At 50.6% G+C, this 27,530-nt stretch overlaps 1 protein-coding gene across 2 annotated transcripts in view; it reads left to right on the forward strand.

Annotated features, from left to right (window-relative positions):
• Window positions 1-27,530, forward strand: part of EIF3CL (eukaryotic translation initiation factor 3 subunit C like) — a 43,813-nt gene that overhangs the window by 10,278 nt on the left and 6,005 nt on the right. For both annotated transcript variants that reach the window (XM_065655285.1, XM_065655284.1), the window contains exons 6-18: window positions 6,369-6,494; window positions 7,016-7,067; window positions 8,334-8,425; window positions 9,953-10,071; window positions 12,024-12,165; window positions 13,191-13,294; window positions 14,746-14,887; window positions 15,821-15,946; window positions 17,528-17,621; window positions 19,198-19,382; window positions 21,780-22,034; window positions 23,544-23,907; window positions 26,107-26,266. In XM_065655285.1, the coding sequence (XP_065511357.1) occupies window positions 6,369-6,494; window positions 7,016-7,067; window positions 8,334-8,425; window positions 9,953-10,071; window positions 12,024-12,165; window positions 13,191-13,294; window positions 14,746-14,887; window positions 15,821-15,946; window positions 17,528-17,621; window positions 19,198-19,382; window positions 21,780-22,034; window positions 23,544-23,907; window positions 26,107-26,266 (1,961 nt within the window). The remainder of the gene's footprint in view (window positions 1-6,368; window positions 6,495-7,015; window positions 7,068-8,333; window positions 8,426-9,952; window positions 10,072-12,023; window positions 12,166-13,190; window positions 13,295-14,745; window positions 14,888-15,820; window positions 15,947-17,527; window positions 17,622-19,197; window positions 19,383-21,779; window positions 22,035-23,543; window positions 23,908-26,106; window positions 26,267-27,530) is intronic.

Raw genomic sequence — 27,530 nt, forward strand, 5'->3', positions numbered from 1 at the left:
TCTTTGGGTCGAATTTGGGTTTTGGGGGATGAAATTTGGGGTTTTGGGGATGAAATTTGGCTTTTTGGGGTGAAATTGGGGGTTTTTTTGGGGTGAAATTGGAGTTTTTTGTGGTGAAATCGAGGTTTTTGAGGTGAAACTGAGGTGGAATTGGGGTTTTTGGGAGCTGAAATTGGGGTTTTGGGGCTGAAATTTGTTATTTTTTGGGGGGTGAAACTGGTTTCTTTGGGGCTTTTGGCGCCAAAATTTGAGGCCTTTGAGGCCCAAATTGGGGGTTTTTGTGGTGAAATAGGAGGTTTTTTGTGGTGAAATTGTGGGTTTTGAGGTGGAATTGGTTTTTTTCTGGCTCAAAGTGTGGGTTTGGGGCTCAAATTTGGGTTTTTTGTGGTGAAATTGTGGGGTTTTTTGTGGTGAAATTGGGGCTTTTGGGGACTCAAATTGGGGCTTTTGGGCTCAGATTTGTGATTTTCAGGGCTCGAAATGGGGTTTTTTGGGTTGAAATCGGGGTTTCTGAGGTGAAACCTTTCTTGAGGTGAAATTGGGTGTTTTGAGGGCTGAAATTGTGGCGTTTGGGCTCAAATTTGTCGTTTTTTAGGGTGAAACCGGGGCTTTTGGCGCCAAAATTTGAGGCCTTTGAGGCCCAAATTGGGGGGGTTTTGTGCCCAAATTGGGTGTTTTTGTGGTGAAATTGGGGTTTTTTCGTGGTGAAATTGTGTGTTTTGAGTGAAATTGGTTTTTTTCTGGCTCAAAGTGTGGGTTTTGGGCTCAAATTTGGGTTTTTTGTGGTGAAATTGTGGGGGTTTCTGTGGTGAAATTGGGGTTTTTCGAGGCGAAATTGGTTTTTTTTGTGGTGAAATTGGGGCTTTTGGGGACTCAAATTGGGGCTTTTAGGCTCAAGTTTGTGATTTTCGGGGGTCAAAATTGGTTTTTTTGGGGCTGAAATTGGGGTTTTTGAGGTGAAACATTGTCTGAGGTGGAATTGGGTGTTTCAGGGGCTGAAATTGGGGCGTTTGGGCTCAAATTTGTCGTTTTTTTTAGGGTGAAATTGGGGCTTTTGGCGCCGAAATTTGAGGCCCAAATTGGGGGTTTTTGTGGTGAAATTGGAGTTTTTTTGTGGAGAAATTGTGGGTTTTGAGGTGGAATTGGGTTTTTTCTGGCTGAAAGTGGGGGTTTTGGGCTCAAATTTGGGTTTTTTGTGGTGAAATTGTGGGGTTTTTCGAGGCGAAATTGGGGTTTTTTTGTGGTGAAATTGGGGCTTTTGGGCTCAGATTTGTGATTTTCAGGGGTCGAAATGGGGTTTTTTGGGTTGAAATCGGGGTTTCTGAGGTGAAACCTTTCTTGAGGTGAAATTGGGTGTTTTGAGGGCTGAAATTGTGGCGTTTGGGCTCAAACTTGTCGTTTTTTTAGGGTGAAACCGGGGCTTTTGGCGCCAAAATTTGAGGCCTTTGAGGCCCAAATTGGGGGGGTTTTGTGCCCAAATTGGGTGTTTTTGTGGTGAAATTGGGGTTTTTTTGTGGTGAAATTGTGTGTTTTGAGTGGAATTGTTTTTTTTCTGGCTCAAAGTGTGGGTTTTGGGCTCAAATTTGGGTTTTTTGTGGTGAAATTGTGGGGGTTTTCGAGGCGAAATTGGGGTTTTTTTGTGGTGAAATTGGGGCTTTTGGGCTCAAATTTGTGATTTTCAGGGGTCGAAATGGGGTTTTTTGGGTTGAAATCGGGGTTTCTGAGGTGAAACCTTTCTTGAGGTGAAATTGGGTGTTTTGAGGGCTGAAATTGGGGCGTTTGGGCTCAAATTTGTCGTTTTTTAGGGTGAAACCGGGGCTTTTGGCGCCAAGATTTGAGGCCTTTGAGGCCCAAATTGGGGGTTTTTGTGGTGAAATAGGAGGTTTTTTGTGGTGAAATTGTGGGTTTTGAGGTGGAATTGGTTTTTTTCTGGCTCAAAGTGGGGGTTTGGGGCTCAAATTTGGGTTTTTTGTGGTGAAATTGTGGGGTTTTTCGAGGCGAAATTGGGGTTTTTTTGTGGGGAAATTGGGGCTTTTGGGCTCAAATTTGTGATTTTCAGGGGTCGAAATGGGGTTTTTTGGGTTGAAATCGGGGTTTCTGAGGTGAAACCTTTCTTGAGGTAAAATTGGGTGTTTTGAGGGCTGAAATTGTGGCGTTTGGGCTCAAATTTGTCGTTTTTTAGGGTGAAACTGGGGCTTTTGGCGCCAAGATTTGAGGCCTTTGAGGCCCAAATTGGGGGGGTTTTGTGCCCAAATTGGGTGTTTTTGTGGTGAAATTGGGGTTTTTTTGTGGTGAAATTGTGTGTTTTGAGTGGAATTGTTTTTTTTCTGGCTCAAAGTGTGGGTTTTGGGCTCAAATTTGGGTTTTTTGTGGTGAAATTGTGGGGGTTTTCGAGGCGAAATTGGGGTTTTTTTGTGGTGAAATTGGGGCTTTTGGGCTCAAATTTGTGATTTTCAGGGGTCGAAATGGGGTTTTTTGGGTTGAAATCGGGGTTTCTGAGGTGAAACCTTTCTTGAGGTGAAATTGGGTGTTTTGAGGGCTGAAATTGGGGCGTTTGGGCTCAAATTTGTCGTTTTTTAGGGTGAACCCGGGGCTTTTGGCGCCAAGATTTGAGGCCTTTGAGGCCCAAATTGGGGGGGTTTTGTGCCCAAATTGGGTGTTTTTGTGGTGAAATTGGGTTTTTTTTGTGGTGAAATTGTGTGTTTTGAGTGGAATTGGTTTTTTTCTGGCTCAAAGTGTGGGTTTTGGGCTGAAATTTGGGTTTTTTGTGGTGAAATTGTGGGGTTCTTTGTGGTGAAATTGGGGTTTTTTTGTGGTGAAATTGGGGCTTTTGGGGACTCAAATTGGGGCTTTTAGGCTCAAGTTTGTGATTTTCGGGGGTCAAAATTGGTTTTTTTGGGGCTGAAATTGGGGTTTCTGAGGTGAAACATTGTCTGAGGTGAAATTGGGTGTTTTGAGGGCTGAAATTGTGGCGTTTGGGCTCAAATTTGTCGTTTTTTAGGGTGAAACCGGGGCTTTTGGCGCCAAGATGTGAGGCCTTTGAGGCCCAAATTGGGGGTTTTTGTGGTGAAATAGGAGGTTTTTTGTGGTGAAATTGTGGGTTTTGAGGTGGAATTGGGTTTTTTCTGGCTCAAAGTGGGGGTTTTGGGCTCAAATTTGGGTTTTTTGTGGTGAAATTGTGGGGTTTTTTGTGGTGAAATTGGGTTTTTTTTGTGGTGAAATTGGGGCTTTTGGGCTCAAATTTGTGATTTTCGGGGGTCGAAATGGGGTTTTTTGGGTTGAAATTGGGGTTTCTGAGGTGAAACCTTTCTTGAGGTGAAATTGGGTGTTTTGAGGGCTGAAATTGTGGCGTTTGGGCTCAAATTTGTCGTTTTTTAGGGTGAAATGGGGGCTTTTGGCGCCAAAATTTGAGGCCTTTGAGGCCCAAATTGGGGGGGGTTTGTGCCCAAATTGGGTGTTTTTGTGGTGAAATTGGAGGTTTTTTGTGGTGAAATGGTGGGTTTTGAGTGGAATTGGTTTTTTTCTGGCTCAAAGTGTGGGTTTTGGGCTGAAATTTGGGTTTTTTGTGGTGAAATTGTGGGGTTCTTTGTGGTGAAATTGGGGTTTTTTTGTGGTGAAATTGGGGCTTTTGGGGACTCAAATTGGGGCTTTTAGGCTCAAGTTTGTGATTTTCGGGGGTCAAAATTGGTTTTTTGGGGGCTGAAATTGGGGTTTTTGAGGTGAAACATTGTCTGAGGTGGAATTGGGTGTTTCAGGGGCTGAAATTGTGGCGTTTGGGCTCAAATTTGTCGTTTTTTGGGGTGAACCCGGGGCTTTTGGCGCCAAGATTTGAGGCCTTTGAGGCCCAAATTGGGGGGGTTTTGTGCCCAAATTGGGTGTTTTTGTGGTGAAATTGGGGTTTTTTTGTGGTGAAATTGTGTGTTTTGAGTGGAATTGTTTTTTTTCTGGCTCAAAGTGTGGGTTTTGGGCTCAAATTTGGGTTTTTTGTGGTGAAATTGTGGGGGTTTTCGAGGCGAAATTGGGGTTTTTTTGTGGTGAAATTGGGGCTTTTGGGCTCAAATTTGTGATTTTCAGGGGTCGAAATGGGGTTTTTTGGGTTGAAATCGGGGTTTCTGAGGTGAAACCTTTCTTGAGGTGAAATTGGGTGTTTTGAGGGCTGAAATTGGGGCGTTTGGGCTCAAATTTGTCGTTTTTTAGGGTGAAACCGGGGCTTTTGGCGCCAAGATTTGAGGCCTTTGAGGCCCAAATTGGGGGTTTTTGTGGTGAAATAGGAGGTTTTTTGTGGAGAAATTGTGGGTTTTGAGGTGGAATTGGTTTTTTTCTGGCTCAAAGTGGGGGTTTGGGGCTCAAATTGGGTTTTTTGTGGTGAAATTGTGGGGTTTTTTGTGGTGAAATTGGGGCTTTTGGGGACTCAAATTGGGGCTTTTGGGCTCAGATTTGTGATTTTCAGGAGTCGAAATGGGGTTTTTTGGGTTGAAATCGGGGTTTCTGAGGTGAAACCTTTCTTGAGGTGAAATTGGGTGTTTTGAGGGCTGAAATTGTGGCGTTTGGGCTCAAATTTGTCGTTTTTTTAGGGTGAAACCGGGGCTTTTGGCGCCAAGGTTTGAGGCCTTTGAGGCCCAAATTGGGGGGGTTTTGTGCCCAAATTGGGTGTTTTTGTGGTGAAATTGGATTTTTTTTGTGGTGATATTGTGTGTTTTGAGTGGAATTGGTTTTTTTCTGGCTCAAAGTGGGGGTTTTGGGCTGAAATTTGGGTTTTTTGTGGTGAAATTGTGGGGGTTTTTGTGGTGAAATTGGGGTTTTTCGAGGCGAAATTGGTTTTTTTTGTGGTGAAATTGGGGCTTTTGGGGACTCAAATTGGGGCTTTTAGGCTCAAGTTTGTGATTTTCAGGGGGTCGAAATTGGTTTTTTTGGGGCTGAAATTGGGGTTTTGGAGGTGAAACATTGTCTGAGGTGGAATTGGGTGTTTCAGGGGCTGAAATTGGGGCGTTTGGGCTCAAATTTGTCGTTTTTTGGGGTGAAACCGGGGCTTTTGGTGCCAAAATTTGAGGCCCAAATTGGGGGTTTTTGTGGTGAAATTGGAGTTTTTTTGTGGTGAAATTGTGGGTTTTGAGGTGGAATTGGGTTTTTTCTGGCTCAAAGTGGGGGTTTTGGGCTGAAATTTGGGTTTTTTGTGGTGAAATTGTGGGGGTTTTCGAGGCGAAATTGGGGTTTTTTTGTGGTGAAATTGGGGCTTTGGGGCTCAAATTTGTGATTTTCAGGGGTCGAAATGGGGTTTTTTGGGTTGAAATCGGGGTTTCTGAGGTGAAGCCTTTCTTGAGGTGAAATTGGGTGTTTTGAGGGCTGAAATTGTGGCGTTTGGGCTCAAATTTGTCGTTTTTTTAGGGTGAACCCGGGGCTTTTGGCGCCAAGATTTGAGGCCTTTGAGGCCCAAATTGGGGGTTTTTGTGGTGAAATAGGAGGTTTTTTGTGGAGAAATTGTGGGTTTTGAGGTGGAATTGGTTTTTTTCTGGCTCAAAGTGGGGGTTTTGGGCTCAAATTTGGGTTTTTTGTGGTGAGATTGTGGGGTTTTTTGTGGTGAAATTGGGGCTTTTGGGGACTCAAATTGGGGCTTTTGGGCTCAAATTTGTGATTTTCAGGGGTCGAAATGGGGTTTTTTGGGTTGAAATCGGGGTTTCTGAGGTGAAACCTTTCTTGAGGTGAATTTGGGTGTTTTAAGGGCTGAAATTGTGGCGTTTGGGCTCAAATTTGTCGTGTTTTAGGGTGAACCCGGGGCTTTTGGCGCCAAGATTTGAGGCCTTTGAGGCCCAAATTGGGGAGGTTTTGTGCCCAAATTGGGTGTTTTTGTGGTGAAATTGGGGCTTTTTTGTGGTGAAATGGTGTGTTTTGAGTGGAATTGGTTTTTTTCTGGCTCAAAGTGTGGGTTTTGGGCTGAAATTTGGGTTTTTTGTGGTGAAATTGTGGGGTTCTTTGTGGTGAAATTGGGGTTTTTTTGTGGTGAAATTGGGGCTTTTGGGGACTCAAATTGGGGCTTTTAGGCTCAAGTTTGTGATTTTCGGGGGTCAAAATTGGTTTTTTTGGGGGCTGAAATTGGGGTTTTTGAGGTGAAACATTGTCTGAGGTGGAATTGGGTGTTTCAGGGGCTGAAATTGTGGCGTTTGGGCTCAAATTTGTCGTTTTTTTAGGGTGAAATTGGGGCTTTTGGCGCCAAGATTTGAGGCCTTTGAGGCCCAAATTGGGGGTTTTGGGGCCAAAATTTGTCATTTTTTGGGCCGAAATTGGGGTTTTTTTGGGTCGCCGAGCGTCCGTGCGGGGCCGGGGGCGCCGCGTGGGCCGACGTGTGGGTCAATCTGTGGGTCGCCCCCCAGCTGTGGGAGGACAAGGAGGGCAAGAAGCGGATGCACAAGAACCACGCCAAGGCCCTCGGGAGCCTCCGCCAGAAGATCCGCAAATACAACCGCGACTTCGAGGGCCCCATCGCGGCCTATCGGCAGGTACGTGTGGGGCAGGATCTGTGGGGCAGCCCCATAGCGCCCGCTGAGGCGTTTTGGGGGGAAATCCGGGGGTTTTGGGGGGAGGAATCGCAACTTTTCGGGGGCGGGGGAAGGAAAATTGTGTTTTTTTTTTTTTTGTTGGGGCTCTCGGGGTCAAGTTTGGGGGTTTTAGAGTCACTTGTGGGGCGGGATCTGTGGGGCAGCCCCACAGATGGGAGGAGAAGCCATTTTGGGGTGAAATGTTGGCATTTTGGGGTGAAATCGGGCGGTTTTGGGGTCAGAATTGGGGGTTTGGGGGGTCAAATTTGGACCTATTTACAGCCACTTGTGGGGCAGGATCTATGGGGCAGCCCCATAGCGGGGGGTTAACGCCCCATGGGGTGGGAGGAGGAGCCGTTTTGGGATGAATTTGGGGTTTTTTGGGGGTGGAATTGGGGGTTTTGGGGGCGTTTGGGGGGGTACTTGTGGGGTGGGATCTGTGGGGCAGATCTATGGGGCTGCCCCACACGTTCCCTTTGCAGAACCCGGAGCTGTCGGACGAGGACGAGGACAAGAAGAGCCGGGACTCGGAGGGTGAGTCTGTGGGGCGGGATCTGTGGGGCAGCCCCATAGATGGGAGGACGCGCCATTTTGAGGGGAAATCGAGCAATTTTGGGGTCAAATTTGGCCTTTTTTGGGGGTGAAATTGGAGTTTTGGGGGGGTAAATTTGGTTTTTTGGGGCCTAAATTGCGGTTTTTAGGGTTGAAATCAAATTTTTTTGAGGTAAAATCATTTCGGAGGGGGCGGAAAATTCGGTTTTTTGGGGTAAAATTGGGGGTTTGGGGGAAAAATTGTGGGTTTTGGGGGTTGAAATGGGGTTTTTTGAGGGTAAAATTTGAGAGTTTGGGGGGGAAATTGGGTTTTTTGAGGTAAAATTGGGGGGTTTTTGAGGTAAAATTGGGGGGGTTTTGAGGTAAAATTGGCGGGTTTGAGGTAAAATTGGGGTGTTTGAGGTAAAATTGGGGTTTTTGAGGTAAAATTGGCGTTTTTGAGGTAAAATTGGCGGTTTTGAGGTAAAATTGGGGTTTTTGAGGTAAAATTGGGGTTTTCGAGGTAAAATTGGTGGGTTTTGAGGTAAAATTGGCGTTTTTGAGGTAAAATTGGCGTTTTTGAGGTAAAATTGGCGTTTTTGAGGTAAAATTGGCGTTTTTGAGGTAAAATTGGGGTTTTTGAGGTAAAATTGGCGTTTTCGAGGTAAATTTGGTGGGTTTTGAGGTAAAATTGGCGTTTTTGAGGTAAAATTGGCGTTTTTGAGGTAAAATTGGCGGTTTTGAGGTAAAATTGGCGGTTTTGAGGTAAAATTGGGGTTTTTGAGGTAAAATTGGCGTTTTTGAGGTAAAATTGGCGGTTTTGAGGTAAAATTGGGGTGTTTGAGGTAAAATTGGGGTGTTTGAGGTAAAATTGGGGTGTTTGAGGTAAAATTTGGGGTTTTTGAGGTAAAATTGGGGTGTTTGAGGTAAAATTGGCTGTTTTGAGGTAAAATTTGGGGTTTTTGAGGTAAAATTGGGGTGTTTGAGGTAAAATTGGGGTGTTTGAGGTAAAATTGGCGGTTTTGAGGTAAAATTTGGGGTTTTTGAGGTAAAATTTGGGGTTTTTTGAGGAAAAATTGGGGATTTTGAGGTAAATTCGTGTATTTTTGGGGGGGTGGAAATGGCGTTTTTTTCAGGGAAAATCAGGTTTTTGCTTTGGTTCCTTATGGGGTGAAATGGGGGGGGGGGTTGAGGGGTGAAATTGTGGCTTTTTGGGGGTAAAATTGGCATTTTTGAGGTAAAATTGAAGGTTTTTTAACCAAAATTCAGGCTCGTCGCTGTCGGGGGGGGAGGGGGACGACGACGTCTCGGCCTTTTTGAAGAAAAAGGAGGAGCGGGGGAGGGGACAGCGACCCCCACAGGTACTTGTGGGGCAGGATCTATGGGGCGGGGCGCGGAAACGGGTTCATTTTGGGGAAAAACGGGCGCATTTTGGGGAAAAACGGGCGCGTTTTGGGTCGGTTTGGGGTCGGGTTTGGGCGGGAAAGGGGCAGCATGTGGGGCGGGATCTATGGGGCGGGTTATGGGGCGTGGGGAGCGGAAAGGGACCTGGTTTTGGGGGGAAAATCGGGGATTTTGGGGGTGAAATTGGGGTTTTTTGGGGGGGAAATTGGGGTTTTCTTGGGGGTGAAATTGGGGGGTTTTTGAGGCGAAATCGGGTGGTTTGGGCTCAAAATTTGTCAGAATTTTGCTCGGGATCCGTGGGGCTGGGATATGTGGGGCAGGGCCGTGTGGGGAGCGAAAAGGGACCCAGTTTGGGGGGAAAATCGGGGATTTTGGGGGTGAAATTGGGGTTTTTCGGGGGGAAATTGGGGTTTTCTTGGGGGTGAAATTGGGGGTTTTTTGAGGCGAAATCGGGTGTTTTGGGCTCAAAATTTGTCCGAATTTCGCTCAGGATCTATGGGGCTGGGATATGTGGGGCAGGGCCGTGTGGGGCGGGTTATGGGGTGTGAAAAGGGACCCGGTTTGGGGGGAAATTGGGGTTTTTGGGGCGCGAAATTGGTTTTTCGGGGCTGAAATTGGAGCTTTTGGGAACTCAAATTTGGGGGTTTGGGGTGAAATTGGGGGTTTTTGGGGGGGTGAAATTGCAGTTTTTGGGACTTGGGTGGGTTCAAATTTGGGGTTTTTGGGGAGTGAAATTGGGGTTTTTGGGCTCGAATTTTGGGTTTTTGGGAGTGAAATTGGGTGTTTTGGGGATAAAATGAGGGGGTTCGGGGCTCAAATTTGGGGGTTTTGGGCCTGAAATTGGAGTTTTTTAGAGTGAAATTGGGACGTTTAGGGGGAGATTGGGGTATTTCTATGGGTACTTATGGGGTGGGATCTATGGGGCAGGTTATGGGGTGTGGGGAGCGAAAAGCGACTCGGTTTTGGGGGAAAATGGGTCAGAATTGGGTCGGGTTTGGGTCAGTTACGGGTTTTTATGGAGTTATAATAATGAATGTTATGAAGATCTGTGGGGCTCAGAGCTGGTTATGGGGCCGGTTATGGGGCTGGGGGGGTCACTTATGGGGCTGGGGGGGCTGGTTATGGGGCTGGGGGGTCATTTCTGGGTCAAAACCCCAAATTTCTATAGGGCGATGATGACGAATATTATGAAGATCTATGGGGTTCAGAGCTGGTTATGGGTCGGGGGGGTCACTTATGGGTCTGGGGGCCACTTATGGGGCTGGGGGGTCATTTATGGGTCAGATTTGTGTCACTTATGGGTCAAAGCCCCAAATTTCTATAGGGCGACGATGAGGAAGACGGCGAAGATCTGTGGGGCCCAAGGCCTCGTGTGTCGCTATGGGGCCGAATCTATGGGTCTGGGGGGGTTAGTTATGGGTCGGGGGGGTCGCTCGTGGGTGCGGGGGGGTTCACTTGTGGGTCTGACCCCCAAGTGTTTGCAGGACGAGGATGATGAGGACGAAGACGACGAAGATTGGGGCGACTCGGACTCGGAGTCGGACTCGGAGTCGGACGAGGACGACGGGAAATTCACCTCGTTGGCCTCGAAATTCCTCAAAAAGTAACCGCGACCCACACGTGTGGGGCTGGGGGGTGTCGGGGGGGGGGCCCGAGTGTGGGGCTGACCCAGAGAAATGGGGAAAAATGGGGGGGAAAAGGGCTAAAAAGGGCTTGGGGGGTGGAAGGTTTGTATGGGGCCTGTGGGTTCTCTATGGGGTCTGCGGCTTTTCTATGGGTCTGGGGCCGCCCCATAAGTGTGGGACCGTCCGTAGATGTGGGTCTGACCCCCAAGTGTGTGTTTATGCCGTTAAAACAAGAAAAAACGGGGCAAAAACCCCAAAAATGACCTGAGAAGGGGGGAAGATTCCTATGGGGCCTGTGGTTTATCTATGGGGCCTGTGGTTTATCTATGGGGTCTGTGGCTTTTCTATGGGTCTGGGGCTGCCCCATAGATGCGGGACCACCCATAGATGTGGGTCTGACCCCCAAGTGTGTGTTTATCCCGTAAAACTGCGAAAAAATGGGGCAAAACCCCCAAAATTGACCTGAGAAGGGGAGAGGTTTCCTATGGGGCCTGTGGTTTATCTGTGGGGTCTGTGGTTTATCTGTGGGTCTGGGGCCGCCCCATAGATGCGGGACCACCTATAGATGTGGGTCTGACCCCCAAGTGTGTGTTTATCCCGTAAAACCAAGAAAAAATGTGACAAAAACCCCAAAATTGACCTGAGAAGGGGAGAGGTTTCCTATGGGGCCTGTGGTTTATCTGTGGGGTCTGTGGCTTCTCTATGGGGCCTGCGGCTTTTCTATGGGTCTGCGGCTGCCCCATAGATGCGGGACCACCCATAGATGTGGGTCTGACCCCCAAGTGTGTGTTTATGCCGTGAAACCGAGAAAAAACGGGGCAAAAACCCCAAAATTGACCTGAGAAGGGGAGAGGTTTCCTATGGGGCCTGTGGTTTATCTATGGGGCCTGTGGTGTATCTATGGGGCCTGTGGTGTATCTATGGGGTCTGTGGCTTTTCTATGGGTCTGGGGCCGCCCCATAGATGCGGGACCACCCATAGATGTGGGTCTGACCCCCAAGTGTGTGTTTATCCCATAAAACCAAGAAAAAATGGGACAAAAACCCCAAAAATGATGGGGTGGAAGGGATGGTTTCTATGGGGCCTATGGTTTTTCTGTCGGGCCTGTGGCTTTTCTATGGGGCCTGCGGCTTTTCTATGGGTCTGGGGCCGCCCCATAGATGCGGGACCGTCCGTAGATGTGGGTCTGACCCCCAAGTGCGTGTTTATGCCGTTAAAACAAGAAAAAATGGGGCAAAAACCCCAAAATTGACCTGAGAAGGGGAGAGGTTTCCTATGGGGCCTGTGGTTTATCTGTGGGGTCTGTGGCTTCTCTGTGGGGTCTGTGGCTTTTCTATGGGGCTGGGGCCGCCCCATAGATGCGGGACCACCCATAGATGTGGGTCTGACCCCCAAGTGTGTGTTTATACTGTAAAACCGAGAAAAAACGGGGCAAAAACCCCAAAATTGACCTGAGAAGGGGAGAGGTTTCCTATGGGGCCTGTGGTTTATCTATGGGGCCTGTGGTTTATCTGTGGGGCCTGTGGCTTTTCTATGGGTCTGGGGCCGCCCCATAGATGCGGGACCACCCATAGATGTGGGTCTGACCCCCAAGTGTGTGTTTATGCCGTAAAACCAAGAAAAAATGGGACAAAAACCCCAAAAATGACTTGAGAAGGAGATAAGATTCTTATGGGGCCTGTGGTTTATCTATGGGTCTGGGGCTGCCCCATAGATGCGGGACCACCTATAGATGTGGGTCTGACCCCCAAGTGTGTGTTTATGCCGTGAAACCGAGAAAAAATGGGACAAAAACCCCAAAAATGATGGGGTGGAAGGGATGGTTTCTGTGGGGCCTATGGTTTTTCTGTCGGGCCTGTGGCTTTTCTATGGGGCCTGCGGCTTTTCTATGGGTCTGGGGCCGCCCCACAGATGTGGGTCTGCCCCCCAGGGACGAGGACAAGCGCGGGGGCGAGCGCAAGAAGGAGGAAAAGGCCCGAAAGAAGCTGGATCGGCGCAGCCGGCGGCCCGAGGAGGAGGAGGAGGAGGAAGGCGAGTGGGAGAAGGTCAAGGGCGGCGTCCCCGTGGCCAAGGTGGGTTATGGGGCAAACCCGGGGGGGGGTCCCGGCCCCATAGCCGGGGGGGAGACAGTGGGGTTTGGGGGTGACGGTTTGGGGCGGTTTTGGCGCCGCCATTTTGCGTCGCGAGGGGAGGGCGGCGGGTTCAAAATGGCGGCAGCGGAATCACCTCAGGGCGCAAAATGGCGGCGCCGGGGGTGGCGGGATCACGTCGCGACAGGAACGTGGAGTTTTGATCCGTTATGTGAGGAAATTGAGGCAAATAGCCCCAAAATTGGTGGGTCTGGGGCCGCCATTTTGAGGCCTGAGGTGGTTTTGGGGTTGACAAGTCGGGGCTCAAAATGGCGGCAGCGGAATCACCTCAGGGCGCAAAATGGCGGCGCCGGGGGTGGCGGGATCACGTCGCGACAAGAAGGTGGAGTTTTGATCCGTTATGTGAGGAAATTGAGGCGAAAAAACCCAAAATTGGTGGCTCTGCGGCCGCCATTTTGAGGCCTGAGGTGATTCTGGGGGTGGGAAATCGGGGCTCAAAATGGCGGCACGAGATTCACCTCAGGACACAAAATGGCGGCGCCGGGGGTGGCGGGATCACGTCGCGACAAGAACGTGGAGTTTTGATCCGTTATGTGAGGAAATTGAGGCGAAAAACCCCAAAATTGGTGACTCTGCGGCCGCCGTTTTGAGGCCTGAGGTGATTCTGGGGGTGGGAAATCGGGGCTCAAAATGGCGGCAGCGGAATCACCTCAGGACACAAAATGGCGGCGCCGGGGGTGGCGGGATCACGTCGCGACAGGAACGTGGAGTTTCGATCCGTTATGTGAGGAAACTGAGGCAAAAAGCCCCAAAATTGGTGGCTCTGCGGCCGCCATTTGGTGCCCTGAGGTGATTTTGCTGCCGCCATTTTGTTCCCCGACTTGTCCCCCCCAGAATCACCTCAGGCCTCAAAACGGCGGCCCCAGAGCCCCCGATTTTGGGGTTTTTCGCCTCAATTTCGCACCGTAACACGGAAAATGTTTAAAAAATCGTGATCTGCGGGGCAGGAGAAGCCCAAGATGTTCGCCAAGGGCACCGAGATCGACCACGCGGCCGTCGTGAAGAAGCTCAACGAGATTTTGCAGGCGCGGGGCAAGAAAGGGACGGACCGGTGGGTGTGGGGCGGGATCCGTGGGGCTGGGATCCGTGGGGCGGGATCTGTGGGGTGCGGGGGGTGAAAAGGGACTCGGTTTTGGGGGAAAACGGGCCCGAATTGGGTCAATTTGGGGTGGGAAAGTGACGCAGCCGGCAGGATCCGTGGGTCAGTTCTATGGGTCAGAATTTCGCTCGGGATCCATGGGGCTGGGATATGTGGGGCAGGGCCGTGTGGGGAGCGAAAAGGGACCCGGTTTGGGGGGAAATCGGGGATTTTGGGGGGGAAATCGGGGATTTTGGGGGTGAAATTGGGGTTTTTTTGGGGGAAATTGGGGTTTTCTTGGGGGTGAAATTGGGGGTTTTTTGAGGCGAAATCGGGTGTTTTGGGCTCAAAATTTGTCAGAATTTTGCTCGGGATCCATGGGGCTGGGATATGTGGGGCAGGGCAGTGTGGGGAGCGAAAAGGGACCCATTTTGGGGGGAAATCGGGGATTTTGGGGTGTGAAATTGGGGTTTTGGGGAGTGAAATTGGATTTTAGGGGTTGAAATGGGGGTTTTTTTGAGGGTGAAATCGGGTGTTTTGGGCTCAAAATTTGTCCGAATTTCGCTCCGGATCTATGGGGCTGGGATATGTGGGTCGGGGGCGTATGGGGCAGGATCTATGGGGTGCGGGGGGTGAAAAGGGACTCGGTTTTGGGGGAAAACGGGCCCGAATTGGGTCAATTTGGGGCGGGAAAGTGACGCAGCCGGCAGGATCCGTGGGTCAGTTCTATGGGTCGGAATTTCGCTCAGGATCTGTGGGGCTGGGAGATGTGGGGCAGGGCCGTGTGGGGAGCAAAAAGGGACCCGGTTTGGGGGGAAAATCGGGGATTTTGGGGGGAAAATCGGGGATTTTGGGGGTGAAATTGGGGTTTTCTTGGGGGTGAAATTGGATTTTAGGGGTTGAAACGGGGGTTTTTTTGAGGGTGAAATCGGGTGTTTTGGGCTCAAAATTTGTCCGAATTTCGCTCCGGATCTATGGGGCTGGGATATGTGGGTCGGGGGCGTATGGGGCAGGATCTATGGGGTGCGGGGGGTGAAAAGGGACTCGGTTTTGGGGGAAAACGGGCCCGAATTGGGTCAATTTGGGGCGGGAAAGTGACGCAGCCGGCAGGATCCGTGGGTCAGTTCTATGGGTCGGAATTTCGCTCGGGATCCGTGGGGCTGGGAGATGTGGGGCAGGGCCGTGTGGGGAGCGAAAAGGGACCCAGTTTGGGGGAAAATCGGGGATTTTGGGGTGTGAAATTGGGGTTTTGGGGAGTGAAATTGGATTTTAGGGGTTGAAACGGGGGTTTTTTTGAGGGTGAAATCGGGTGTTTTGGGCTCAAATTTTGTCCGAATTTCGCTCCGGATCTATGGGGCTGGGATATGTGGGTCGGGGGCGTACGGGGGAAGCCGCGTGGGTCAATCTATGGGTCTGCCCCCCAGCGCGGGGCAGATCGAGCTGCTCCAGCTCCTGGTGGCCGTGGCCCACGAGCACAACCTGGGGGCGGCGCTGGAGGTCAAGATCAAGTTCAACATCATCGCCTCGCTCTACGACTACAACCCCAACCTGGCGGCCTACATGAAGGTGTGGGGCGGGATCTGTGGGGCGGCCCCATAGCGAGGGCGGCATCTTTGGGGTGAAACTGGGGGGTTTTGGGGGAGGAAATTGCGACTTTTCTGGGGGGGGAAGTTTGGGGTGGAATTTGGGCTTTTGGGGACAAATTTGGGCCCGTTTACAGGTACTTGTGGGGCGGGATCTGTGGGGCAGCCCCATAGCAGGGGGTCCGACCCATAGAATGGGAGGAAATGGGGTCTTTGGGGTGAAATCAGGGGGTTTTGGGGGAGAAATTGTGACTTTTGGGGGAGAAATTGTGACTTTTGGGGGAGAAATTGTGACTTTTGGGGGCGAAATTTGGGCTGTTCGGGTCAAATTTGGGCCTATTTACAGGTATTTATGGGGCGCGATCTGTGGGGCAGCCCCATAGCAGGGGGCCCGACCCATAGAACGGGAGGAACCGGCGTTTTGGGGTGAAATTGGGGGATTTTGGAGTCAAATTTGGGCTTTTTGGGGGAGAAATTGGGGCATTTTGGGGGGCGAAATCGGGCCTTTTAGACCGAAACCGCCTTGTTTCTGTGGGGACTTATGGGTCAGGATCTATGGGGCGGGATCTATGGGGCAGGTTATGGGGCGTGGGGAGGGAAAAACGGCTCAATTTTGGGGGGAAAACGGCTCAGATATTGGGTCGGTTTGGGTGTGAAAGTGACGCCGCAGGCAGGATCTGTGGGGCAGAGCTATGGGGGATGCGGGGTAACGTGTGGGTCTGTGCGCGTGTCGAGCTGTGGGTCCGCCCCATAGATCGGGTAGGTTGAACAGGAAAGGAGGGGAACGAAGCGGAACAACGGCGGGGGTTTTTGGGGTGGATTTGGGGTTTTTTGGGGGGTTTTTTGGGGTGGATTTGGGGTTTTTTGGTGGGTCGGGGGGTGGATGTGTGGGGCAATCTGTGGGTCTGCCCCACAGCCCGAGCTGTGGCAGCGCTGTCTGTCCTGCATCGAGGAGCTTCTGTCCGAGCTCTTCGCGCACCCCGAGATTTTCATCGGGGAAAACGTCCTGGAGGAGTCGGAGAACCTGAGCAACCCCGAGCAGGTGGGGAACGGGGCGAAAAACGGGGGGTTTGGGGCAAAAACGGGGGGTTTGGGGCGAAAATGGGGGGGTTGGGGGGAAAAAATGGGAGTTTGGGGGGGAAAAATGGGGGTTTTTGGGGGAAAAAATGGGAATTTGGGGGGGAAAACGGGGGTTTTGGGGGGGATTGGGGGATTCAAGATGGCGGCGGCGGAATCGCCTCAGGGAGGAAAATGGCGGATTTGTCCCCTCAGAAAAGGGGGTTTGGGGAAAATATGGGGATTTGGGGGGAAAAAAAGGGATTTGGGGGAAAAAAATGGGGATTTGGGGGAAAAAATGGGGGATTTGGGGGGAAAAATGGGGGATTTGGGGGGAAAAATGGGGATTTAGGGGAAAAAAAATGGGGGTTTTGGGGGGGAATTGGTTGATTTAAAATGGCGCCAAAACCGCCTCAGGGAGGAAAATGGCGGATTTGTCCCCTCAGAAAAGGGGGTTTTGGGGGAAAAAAGGGGGATTGGGGGGGGGGGAATTGGGCTTTTGGGGGGAGAAATGGGGATTTTAGGAAATAAAAGGGGGATTTGAGGAGAAAAAATGGGGATTTGGGGGGGAAAAATGGGAGTTTTGGGGAGAATTGGGGGATTCAAGATGGCGGTGGCAGAATCACCTCAGGGAGGAAAATGGCGGATTTGTCCCCTCAGAAAAGGGGATTTGGGGAAAAAATGGGGATTTAGGGGGAAAAAATGGGGATTATGGGGGGGAAAAGGGGATTTGGGGGGAAAAAATGGGGATTTAGGGAGAAAAAATGGGGGATTTGGGGGGAAAAATGGGGGATTTGGGGGGGGGAAATGGGGATTTGGGGGGAAAAAAGGGGATTTGGGGGAAAAATGGGGGATTTGGGGGGAAAAATGGGAGATTTAGGGGGGAAAAATGGGGATTTGGAGGGAAAAAAGGGGATTTGGGGGGAAAAAAGGGGATTTGGGGTGAAAAATGCAGATTTGAGGAAATAAAATGAGGATTTGGGGAGAAAAAATTGGGATTTGGGGGGAAAAAATGGGGATTTAGGGGGAAAAAATGGGGGTTTTGGGGAAAAAATGGGGCATTTTGGGGAAAAAATGAAGGATTTTTGGGGGAAAAAAGGGGTTTAGGGGAGAAATGGGGATTTGGGGGGAAAATGGGGATTTAGGGGGAAAAAATGGGGGTTTTGGGGGGAAATCGGTTGATTTAAAATGGCGCCAAAACCGCCTCAGGGAGGAAAATGGCGGATTTGTCCCCTCAGAAAAGGGGGTTTTGGGGGAAAAAAGGGGGATTTTGGTGTAAAATGGGGATTTGGGGGGGTCAGTTACGGGTCTGGGGGGCACTTGTGGGTCCAAGGGGTCATTTATTGGTCACTTTTTGGTCACTTATGGGTCATTTATGGGTCTGGGTGCTCAGTTATGGGTCAGAGACGTCACTTGTGGGTCGCTGTGGGTCACTTATGGGTCCAGAAAGTCATTTATTGGTCATTTATGGGCCATTTGGGGGTGATTTTGGGGTCATTTCTGGGTCTGGGGGCTCAGTTATGGGTCAGAACCGTCACTTATGGGTCGCTGTGGGTCTGCCCCACAGCCGTACCGGGTCCGCGGGTGCATCCTGACGCTGGTGGAGCGAATGGACGAGGAATTCACCAAAATCATGCAGAACACGGACCCGCATTCGCAGGGTGAGATCTATGGGGCCCAGCCCCACACGTTGCCCCTCCCCGGGGCCCACGCAGCCCTTTCGGGGCAAAAAAAAGGCGTTTTAGTGCTTTGAAATGGACCCAAAACACAGTTTCGCCCTCCCAAAAAATCCCAATTTCGCCCTCCCAAAAACTCCCGATTTCGCCCCCAAAAACTCCCGATTTCACCCCCAAAAACTCCTGATTTCACCCCCCAAAATTCCTCATTTCACCCCCAAAAATATGAGTTTTTCCTCCAAAAAATGCCCCCCAAAAATCCCAATTTTGTCTCCCCCCAAAAAATCCCAATTTCGTCTCCCCCCAAAAAACCAATTTCAGCCCCAAAACCCACAATTTCACCCCCAAAAATTCCTGATTTCACCCCCCAAAATACGAGTTTTCCTCAACAAAATGCCCCCCAAAAAATCCCAATTCCGTCTCCCAAAAAAATTCCGATTTCGTTTCCCAAAATTCCCAGTTTTGTCTCCCAAAAAAATCTCAATTTTGTCTCCCAAAAATTCCCAATTTCATCTCCCAAAAAATCGCAGTTTCATTTCCTAAAAAACCAATTTCACAGAAAAAAACCCACCGTTTTGCCCAAAAAAGCCAATTTCACCCCAAGAAAACACAATTTCACCCCCCAAAAATTCCTGATTTCACCCCCAAAAATTCCTGATTTCACCCCCCAAAATACGAGTTTTCCTCAACAAAATGCCCCCCAAAAATCCCAATTTTGTCTTCCAAAAAAATCCCAATTTCGTCTCCCAAAATTCCCAATTTCATCTCCCAAAAATTCCCAATTTTGCCCCGCAGATCAGGGTTTTCAGATCAAACAACGGCACTTTTGGGGCAAAAAAACGTCATTTTAACGCTCCGCAACCGCCCCAAACCTGAGTTTTCTGAGGTAAAACCACCACCTACCGCAGCCCTGGGTCCATTTATGGGTCAATCTATGGGTCCCGGCCCCACAGATCTGTGTTTTCACATCAAACAACGGCACTTTTGGGGCAAAAAACCGTCATTTTAACGCTCTATAACCACCCCAAACCTGAGTTTTACGAGGTAAAACCGCGGCCTAGCGCAGCCGTGGGTCCATCTATGGGTCCCGGCCCCACAGATCTGTGTTTCCAGGTGAAAATGGGGCATTTTGGGGCAAGAAAACATCATTTTAACGCTCCCTGACTGCCCAAAATTGAGTTTTCTGAGGTAAAACCACCACCTACCGCAGCCCTGGGTCCATTTATGGGTCAATCTATGGGTCCCGGCCCCACAGATCTGTGTTTTCACATCAAACACCGGCACTTTTGGGGCAAAAAAAGGTCATTTTAACATTCTATAACCACCCCAAACCTGAGTTTTACGAGGTAAACCCGCGGCCTAGCGCAGCCATGGGTCCCGGCCCCACAGATCTGTGTTTCCAGGTGAAAATGGGGCACTTTTGGGGCAAAAAAACGTCATTTTAACGCTCCGCGACCGCCCCAAACCTGAGTTTTCTGAGGTAAAACCACCACCTACCGCAGCCCTGGGTCCATTTATGGGTCCATCTATGGGTCCCGGCCCCACATATCCGCGTTCGCAGAGTACGTGGAGCGTCTCCGCGACGAGTCGCGCGTGGTCGCCATCATCGCGCGGCTGCAGCGCTACCTGCAGCGCTCGGGCGGCACCACCGAGGAGCTCTGCCGCGTCCACCTGCGCCGCGTCCTGCACACCTACTACAAGTTCGACTACGGGACGCGCCAACCGCGGCGCCCGACGCCGGAAAACGTGAGATTTGACCCGTTATTTGTGGGTTTTCGGGGGAGGTTTGGGTGGGGTGGGAAGGGGTTTGGGGTTCAAAATGGCGCCGGAGTCGCATCGGGGTCAAAATGGCGCCAAAATCACCTCAGAAATCAAAATGGCGCCAGAATCAGCTCAGGGGCAAAATGGCCCCAAAATCACCTCAGGGACAAAATGGCCCAAAATCACCTCAGGAGCAAAATGGCCCCAAAGTCACCTCAAAACACAAAATGGCCCCAAAATCACCTCAAGGCTCAAAATGGCCCCAAAATCACCTCAGGATCAAAATGGCCCCAAATCACCTCAGGGCTCAAAATGGCCCCAAAATCACCTCAGGGACAAAATGGACCCAAAATCACCTCGGGGACAAAATGGCCCCAAAATCACCTCGGGGACAAAATGGCCCCAAAATCACCTCAGGGCTCAAAATGGCCCCAAAATCACCTCAGGGGCAAAATGGCCCCAAAGTCACCTCAAAACTCAAAATGGCCCCAAAATCGCCTCAGGGCTCAAAATGGCCCCAAAATCACCTCAGGGACAAAATGGCCCCAAAATCACCTCAGGGGCAAAATGGCCCCAAATCACCTCAGGGGCAAAATGGCCCAAAATCTCCTCAAAACTCAAAATGGCCCCAAAATCACCTCAAGGGTCAAAATGGCCCCAAAATCACCTCAAGGGTCAAAATGGCCCCGAAATCACCTCAGGGACAAAATGGCCCCGAAATCACCTCAGGGACAAAATGGCCCCGAAATCACCTCAGGAGCAAAATGGCCCCAAAGTCACCTCAAAACACAAAATGGCCCCAAAATCACCTCAGGGACAAAATGGCCTCAAATCACCTCAAAACTCAAAATGGCCCCAAAATCGCCTCAGGGTCAAAATGGCCCCAAAATCACCTCAGGGTCAAAATGGTGGCCCCGGGGGTGGCGGGATCAGCTCAGGACAAGAAAATAGAATTTTCCTCGGTTATATGAAGAAATTGAGGCGAAAAACCCCCAAATTGGTGCCCCCGGCGCCGCCAATTTGAGGCCTGAGGTGATTCTGGCGCCGCCATTTTGAGGCCTGAGCTGCTCTTGGCGCCCCAAGATTTAAGTTAAAGACTCAAAATACAAGTTAAATATTCAAATTACAAGTTAAAGATTCAAAGTACAAGCTGAAAATTCAAAATACAAGTTAAAGACTCGAAATACAAGTCACAAATTCAAAATACAAGTCACAAATCCGAAATACAAGTTAAAGATTCGAAATACAAGTTAAAGATTCGAAATACAAGTTAAAGATTCGAAATACAAGTTAAAGATTCGAAATACAAGTTAAAGATTCGAAATACAAGTTAAAGATTCGAAATACAAGTTAAGATTCAAGTTAAAGATTTAAAATAAGGGTCATGTTTAGGATTGAAGTTAAAGATTTATAATATAAGTTAAAGATTTAAAATAATTTAAAGCAGAGACGCAGTCGCACTCAAGTTACTGTTTTTCTGCTGATTTGACCCGTTTTTTAGCGCTGACCGAGCAGGAGAGTTGGGCCGACTCGGGGTTTTTCCACACAATAAAATGTAAAATTAAAAAAAAAAAAAAAAACACCTTGAAAAATCCAAAATCGAATTCAAAACTCCAGATGAATTTTGTCAGAGTTGACCCTGAGGTGATTCCGGCGCCATTTTGAGTTTTGAGGAGATTTGGGGCCGTTTTGACCCTGAGGTGATTTTGGCGCCATTTTGCCCCTGAGGTGATTTTGGGGCCATTTTGTCCCTGAGGTGATTTTGGGGCCATTTTGACCCTGACGTGATTTTGGGGCCATTTTGATCCTGAGGTGATTTGGGGCCATTTTGTCCCTGAGGTGATTTGGGGCCATTTTGCCCCTGAGGTGATTTGGGGCCATTTTGTCCCTGAGGCGATTTTGGGGCCATTTTGCCCCTGAGGTGATTTTGGGGCCATTTTGTGTTTTGAGGTGATTTTGGGGCCGTTTTGACCCTGAGGTGATTTTGGGGCCATTTTGAGTTTTGAGGAGATTTGGGGCCATTTTGACCCTGAGGTGATTTTGGCGCCATTTTGATCCTGAGGTGATTTTGGGGCCATTTTGCCCCTGAGGTGATTTGGGGCCATTTTGACCCTGAGGCGATTTTGGGCCATTTTGATCCTGAGGTGATTTTGGGGCCATTTTGCCCCTGAGGTGATTTGGGGCCATTTTGTCCCCGAGGTGATTTGGGGCCATTTTGTGATTCGAATCACAGAATGGGTCCAAAGTGATTCTCCCTCCCTTGGCGCCGCCATTTTGAGCCGATTCTCCACCATTTTGAGCCGATTCTCCGCCGTTTTGAGCCCATTTCCCTCCACTTTGACCCAACCCCAACACCCGCTCTCTCCATTTTCCCCTTTCCAGATCACCGCCGAGGGCGCCCCGGAGAAAAAGGAGGGCGAAGACGACGAGGAGGAGGAAGAGGAAGACTCAGCGGCCTTGATGGAGCGTCTGTGCCGCTTCCTGTACGCCAAGGACCGCACCGACCGCATCCGCACCTGCGCCATCCTGTGCCACATCTACCACCACGCGCTGCACGGGCGCTGGTACCAGGCGCGCGACCTCATGCTCATGTCGCACCTGCAGGACAACATCCAGCACGCCGACCCCCCCGTGCAGGTGATGACGTCAGGGCCGCCGCGGTGACATCACGCGCAGGGGTTGACATCACACGTTTTGAGCCCTGAGGTGATTTTGGGGCCATTTTGACCCCAAGGAGATTCAGGCGCCATTTTGATCCTGAGATGATTCTGGCGCCATTTTGACCCTGAGGTGATTTTGGGGCCATTTTGTCCCTGAGGTGATTTTGGGGCCATTTTGACCCTTGAGGTGATTTCGGGGCCATTTTGACCCTGAGGTGATTTTGGGGCCATTTTTATCCTGAGGTGATTTGGGGGCCATTTTGATCCTGAGAGATTTGGGGCCATTTTGACCCTGAGGTGATTTTGGGGCCATTTTGAGCCCTGAGGTGCTTCTGGCGCCATTTTGATCCTGAGGTGATTTTGGGGCCATTTTGTCCCTGAGGTGATTTTGGGGCCATTTTGATCCTGAGATGATTTTGGGGTCGTTTTGCCCCTGAGGTGATTTGGGGCCATTTTGACCCTGAAGTGATTTGGGGCCATTTTGATCCTGAGGTGATTTTGGGGCCATTTTGACCCTGAGAGATTTGGGGCCATTTTCACCCTGAGGTGATTTGGGGCCATTTTGATCCTGAGGTGATTTTGGGGCCATTTTGTCCCTGAGGTGATTTTGGGGCCATTTTGTCCCTGAGGTGATTTTGGGGCCATTTTGAGCCCTGAGGTGATTTGGCGCCATTTTGTGTTTTGAGGTGATTCTGGCGCCATTTTGTGATTCGAATCACAGAACGGGTCTGAAGTGATTCTCCCTTCCTCGGTGCCGCCATTTTGAGCCGGTTTTCCACCGTTTTGAGCCGGGGGTTGACGTCGTAGGCAGGAGCTGATATGGGCCCCAGGTTTGACGCCATAGACCAGGAGGTGACGTTACACCCGAGGAGGTCGAGTGAGGGGGGTTTTGGGGGCTCCTTCTGACCCCCAAATGTCTATGGGGGGGGATTTGGGGTCTCTCTGCTCCCCCCCAAGTCCTTCAACCGTCTCCTCATGACCTTCCGACCATCCCGCGTTCTCCATCGTCGTCTCGTTGAGGTTTCCACCATTTTCTACCTTCTCCGTCATCGTCTTGTTGAGGTTCCTCCGGAGGTTTCCGCCATTTTCTGTCCCCCACATTCTCCTTTTTCTTCATCTCCTTGAGGTTCCTCATGAAGTTTCCACCATCCAACCTTCTCCAAATCCCGCATCTTGATCTCCATTGCTCTTCCACCATCTCCTTGAGGTTCCTCAGGAGATTTCCATCCACTCCATCTCCTCCAAATCCTCCATGTGTCTTCCATCATCTCCCTGAGGTTCCTCGTGAAGTTTTGACCATCCGACCTTCTCCAAACCCTCTGCCTTTGTCTCCATGGCTTCCTCATCATCTCCTTGAGGTTCCCCATGAGATTTCCATCCTCTCCAAATCCTCCATCTTGTTCTCCAACGGTCTTCCGTCATCTCCCGAAGGTTCCTCAATGACCTTCCCACCATCCAACCCTCTCCAAACGCGCTGTCTCCGCAGATCCTGTACAACCGCACCATGGTGCAGCTGGGCATCTGCGCCTTCCGCGAGGGGCTGATCAAGGACGCCCACAACGCCCTGCTGGACATCCAGTCGTCGGGCCGGGCCAAGGAGCTGCTGGGCCAGGGCCTGCTCCTGCGCAGCCTCCAGGAACGCAACCCCGAGCAGGAGAAGGTGGAGAAGCGGCGCCAGGTCCCGTTCCACATGCACGTCAACCTGGAGCTGCTCGAGTGCGTCTACCTGGTGGCCGCCATGCTGCTGGAGATCCCCTACATGGCGGCGCACGAGTTCGACGCGCGGCGCCGCATGATCAGCAAGCAGTTCCACCACCAGCTGCGCGTGGGCGAGCGGCAGCCGCTGCTGGGTGAGACAGCGCCTCAGGCGCCCTTGCTTCCCCCCGCCAAAAACGCCCTTTTTTTCCCCCACAAAAATACCTTTTTTTTTTCCCCGCCCCCCCAAAAAAAATCGGCCTTTTTTCCCCACAAAAATCCTGGGTTTTCTTCTCAAAACTCCCATTTTTTCGCCAAAAAATCCCGGTTTTGTCCTCCCAAAATGCCTTTATTTTCCTCCCAAAATGCCTTTATTTTCCTCCCAAAATCTCTTTTTTTTTTCTCCCAAAATCTCTTTTTTTTCCTCCCAAAAATCTCATTTTTTCCTCCCAAAAAAACCCCATTTTTTCCTCCCCAAAATCCCTTTTTTTTTCCGCCAAAAAATCCCGTTTTTGTCCTCCCAAAATGTCTTTATTTTCCTCCCAAAATCTCTTTATTTTCCTCCCAAAATCTCTTTTTTTCCCCCCTCAAAAATCTCATTTTTTCCCCTCAAAAAAATCTCATTTCTTTTTCCTCCCAAAAATCCCTTTTTTTTCCGCCAAAAAATCCCGTTATTTTCCTCCCAAAATGTCACTTTTTCTCCCTCACAAAATCCCGTTTTTCCCCCCAAAATCCCATTTTTTCCCTCCCCAAAATCTCTTTTTCCCCCCTCAAAAATCTCATTTTTTCCCCTCAAAAAAATCTCATTTTTTTCCCTCCCAAAAAATCCCTTTTTTTTCCACCAAAAAATCCCGTTATTTTCCTCTCAAAATGTCACGTTTTCTCCCTCACAAAATCCCGTTTTTTCCCCCCAAAATCCCATTTTTTCCCTCCCCAAAATCTCTTTTTTCCCCCTCAAAAATCTCCTTTTTTCCCTCAAAAAAATCTCATTTTTTTTCCTCCCGAAAATCCCATTTTTTCCTCCCTGAAAAATCCCTTTTTTCCTCCCCCCAAAAATCCCTTTTTTCCCCGCCCCAAAATCCCATTTTCCCCCCCAAATCCTCACTTTTTCCTCAGAGAAATCCCTTTTCCTTCTCCTAAAAAATCCCTTTTTTCCCCCAAACCCCCATTTTTCCCCCAAATCCCTTTTCTGAGGGGTCAAATCCGCCATTTTCCTCCCTGAGGTGATTCCGCCGCCGCCATCTTGAATCCCCTAATCCCCCCAAAAAAACCACCCCAAACCCCCATTTTTCCCCATTTTTCCCCATTTTAGGCCTCCCTGGACCACCCCCCATCCACGGCCATGATGCCCCAGCCCCACAGTGACCCAAATCCCCCATTTTTCCCCCCAAATCCCTTTTCTGAGGGGTCCAATCCACCATTTTCCTCCCTGAGGTGATTCTGCGGCCGCCATTTTGAACCACCAATCCCCCCCATTTTCCCCCCCAAACCCCCATTTTTTCCCCCCCAAAACCCCCATTTTTTCCTCCCCAAACCCCCATTTTTTCCCCCAAATCCCCATTTCTCCCCCTAAACCCCCTTTTCCCCCCCAAACCCCCATTTTTCCCCCCAAATCCCTTTTCTGAGGGGTCCAATCCACCATTTTCCTCCCTGAGGTGATTCTGCGGCCGCCATTTTGAACCACCAATCCCCCCCCATTTTCCCCCCCAAAACCCCCATTTTTTCCCCCCAAACCCCCATTTTCCCCCCCAAACCCCCATTTTTTCCCCCAAATCCCCATTTCCCCCCCCAAACCCCCATTTTTCCCCCCAAATCCCTTTTCTGAGGGGTCCAATCCGCCATTTTCCTCCCTGAGGCGATTCCGCGGCCGCCATTTTGAACCACCAATCCCCCCCATTTTTTCCCCCCCAAACCCCCATTTTCCCCCCAAACCCCCATTTTTCCCCCCAAATCCCCCTTCCCCCCCAAATCCCCATTTTCCCCCCCAAATCCCTTTTCTGAGGGGTCCAATCCGCCATTTTCCTCCTGAGGTGATTCTGCGGCCGCCATTTTGAATAACCAATCCCCCCCATTTTCCCCCCCAAACTCCCATTTTTTCCCCCAAACCCCCATTTTTTCCCCCAAATCCCCCTTTCCCCCCCCAAATCCCCCATTTCCCCCCCAAATCCCTTTTCTGAGGGGTCCGATCCGCCATTTTCCTCCCTGAGGCGATTCCGCCGCCGCCATCTTGAATCCCCAATCCCCCCCATTTTCCCCCCAAAACCCCCATTTTTCCCCGTTTTTTCCCCATTTCCCCCCCCCGACCCCCCTTTTTTGGCCACTTTGTCACCCCCCGCCCCTCGCTGTCCCCGCAGGGCCCCCCGAGTCGATGCGCGAGCACGTGGTGGCCGCCTCCAAGGCCATGAAGACGGGCGACTGGCGCAGCTGCCACGGCTTCGTGGTCAACGACAAGATGAACGGGAAGGTCTGGGACCTGTTCCCGCAGGCCGAGCGCGTGCGCGCCATGCTCGTCAGGTGGGCGGGGCCGGGGCGGGGCCGGGCCGCCATCTTGGCGCCGTCAACACCCTTTCACCATCAACCGCCATCTTGGCGCCTTCAAGGCCTTTGAGCATCAACCTCCATTTTTGGGCCTTCAAGGCCTTTGGCCATCTTGGCGCCGTCAACACCCTTTCACCATCAGCCGCCATCTTGGGGCCTTCAAGGCCTTTGAGCATCAACCGCCATCTTGGGGCCTTCAAGGCCCTTTGTCCATGAACCTCCATTTTTGGGCCTTCAAGGCCTTTGAGCATCAACCACCATCTTGGGCCTTCAAGGCCTTTCACCATCAACCGCCATCTTGGCGCCTTCAAGGCCTTTGAGCATCAACCGCCATTTTTGGGCCTTCAAGGCCTTTGAGCATCAACCGCCATTTTTGGGCCTTCAAGGCCTTTGACCATCTTGGCGCCCTCAAGGCCTTTGAGCATCAACCGCCATCTTGGCGCCTTCAAGGCCTTTGAGCATCAACCGCCATTTTTGGGCCTTCAAGGCCTTTGACCATCTTGGCGCCCTCAAGGCCTTTGAGCATCAACCGCCATCTTGGCGCCCTCAAGGCCTTTGAGCATCAACCGCCATTTTTGGGCCTTCAAGGCCCTTTGTCCATGAACCTTCATTTTTGGGCCTTCAAGGCCTTTGGCCATCTTGGCGCCTTCAAGGCCTTTGAGCATCAACCACCATTTTTGGGCCTTCAAGGCCTTTGAGCATCAACTGCCATCTTGGCACCTTCAACACCCTTTCACCATCAGCCGCCATCTTGGTGCTCTCAAGGCCTTTGAGCATCAACTGCCATCTTGGGGCCTTCAAGGCCCTTTGTCCATGAACCTCCATTTTTGGGCCTTCAAGGCCTTTGAGCATCAACCACCATCTTGGCGCCATCAAGACCCTTTGACCATGAACCTCCATTTTTGGGCCTTCAAGGCCTTTGGCCATCTTGGCGCCTTCAAGACCCTTTCACCATCAACCTCCGTTTTTGGGCTGTCAAGGCCTTTGAGCGTCAACCGCCATCTTGGGGCCTTCAAGGCCTTTGAGCATCAACCACCATCTTGGCGCCTTCAAGGCCCTTTGTCCATGAACCTCCATTTTTGGGCCTTCAAGGCCTTTGAGCATCAACCGCCATTTTTGGGCCTTCAAGGCCTTTGGCCATCTTGGCACCATCAAGACCCTTTCACCATCAACCTCCGTTTTTGGGCTGTCAAGGCCTTTGAGCATCAACCGCCATCTTGGCGTCTTCAAGGCCTTTGAG

This window comes from Caloenas nicobarica, chromosome 38 (assembly GCF_036013445.1).
Source record: "Caloenas nicobarica isolate bCalNic1 chromosome 38, bCalNic1.hap1, whole genome shotgun sequence".
NCBI lineage: Eukaryota > Metazoa > Chordata > Aves > Columbiformes > Columbidae > Caloenas > Caloenas nicobarica.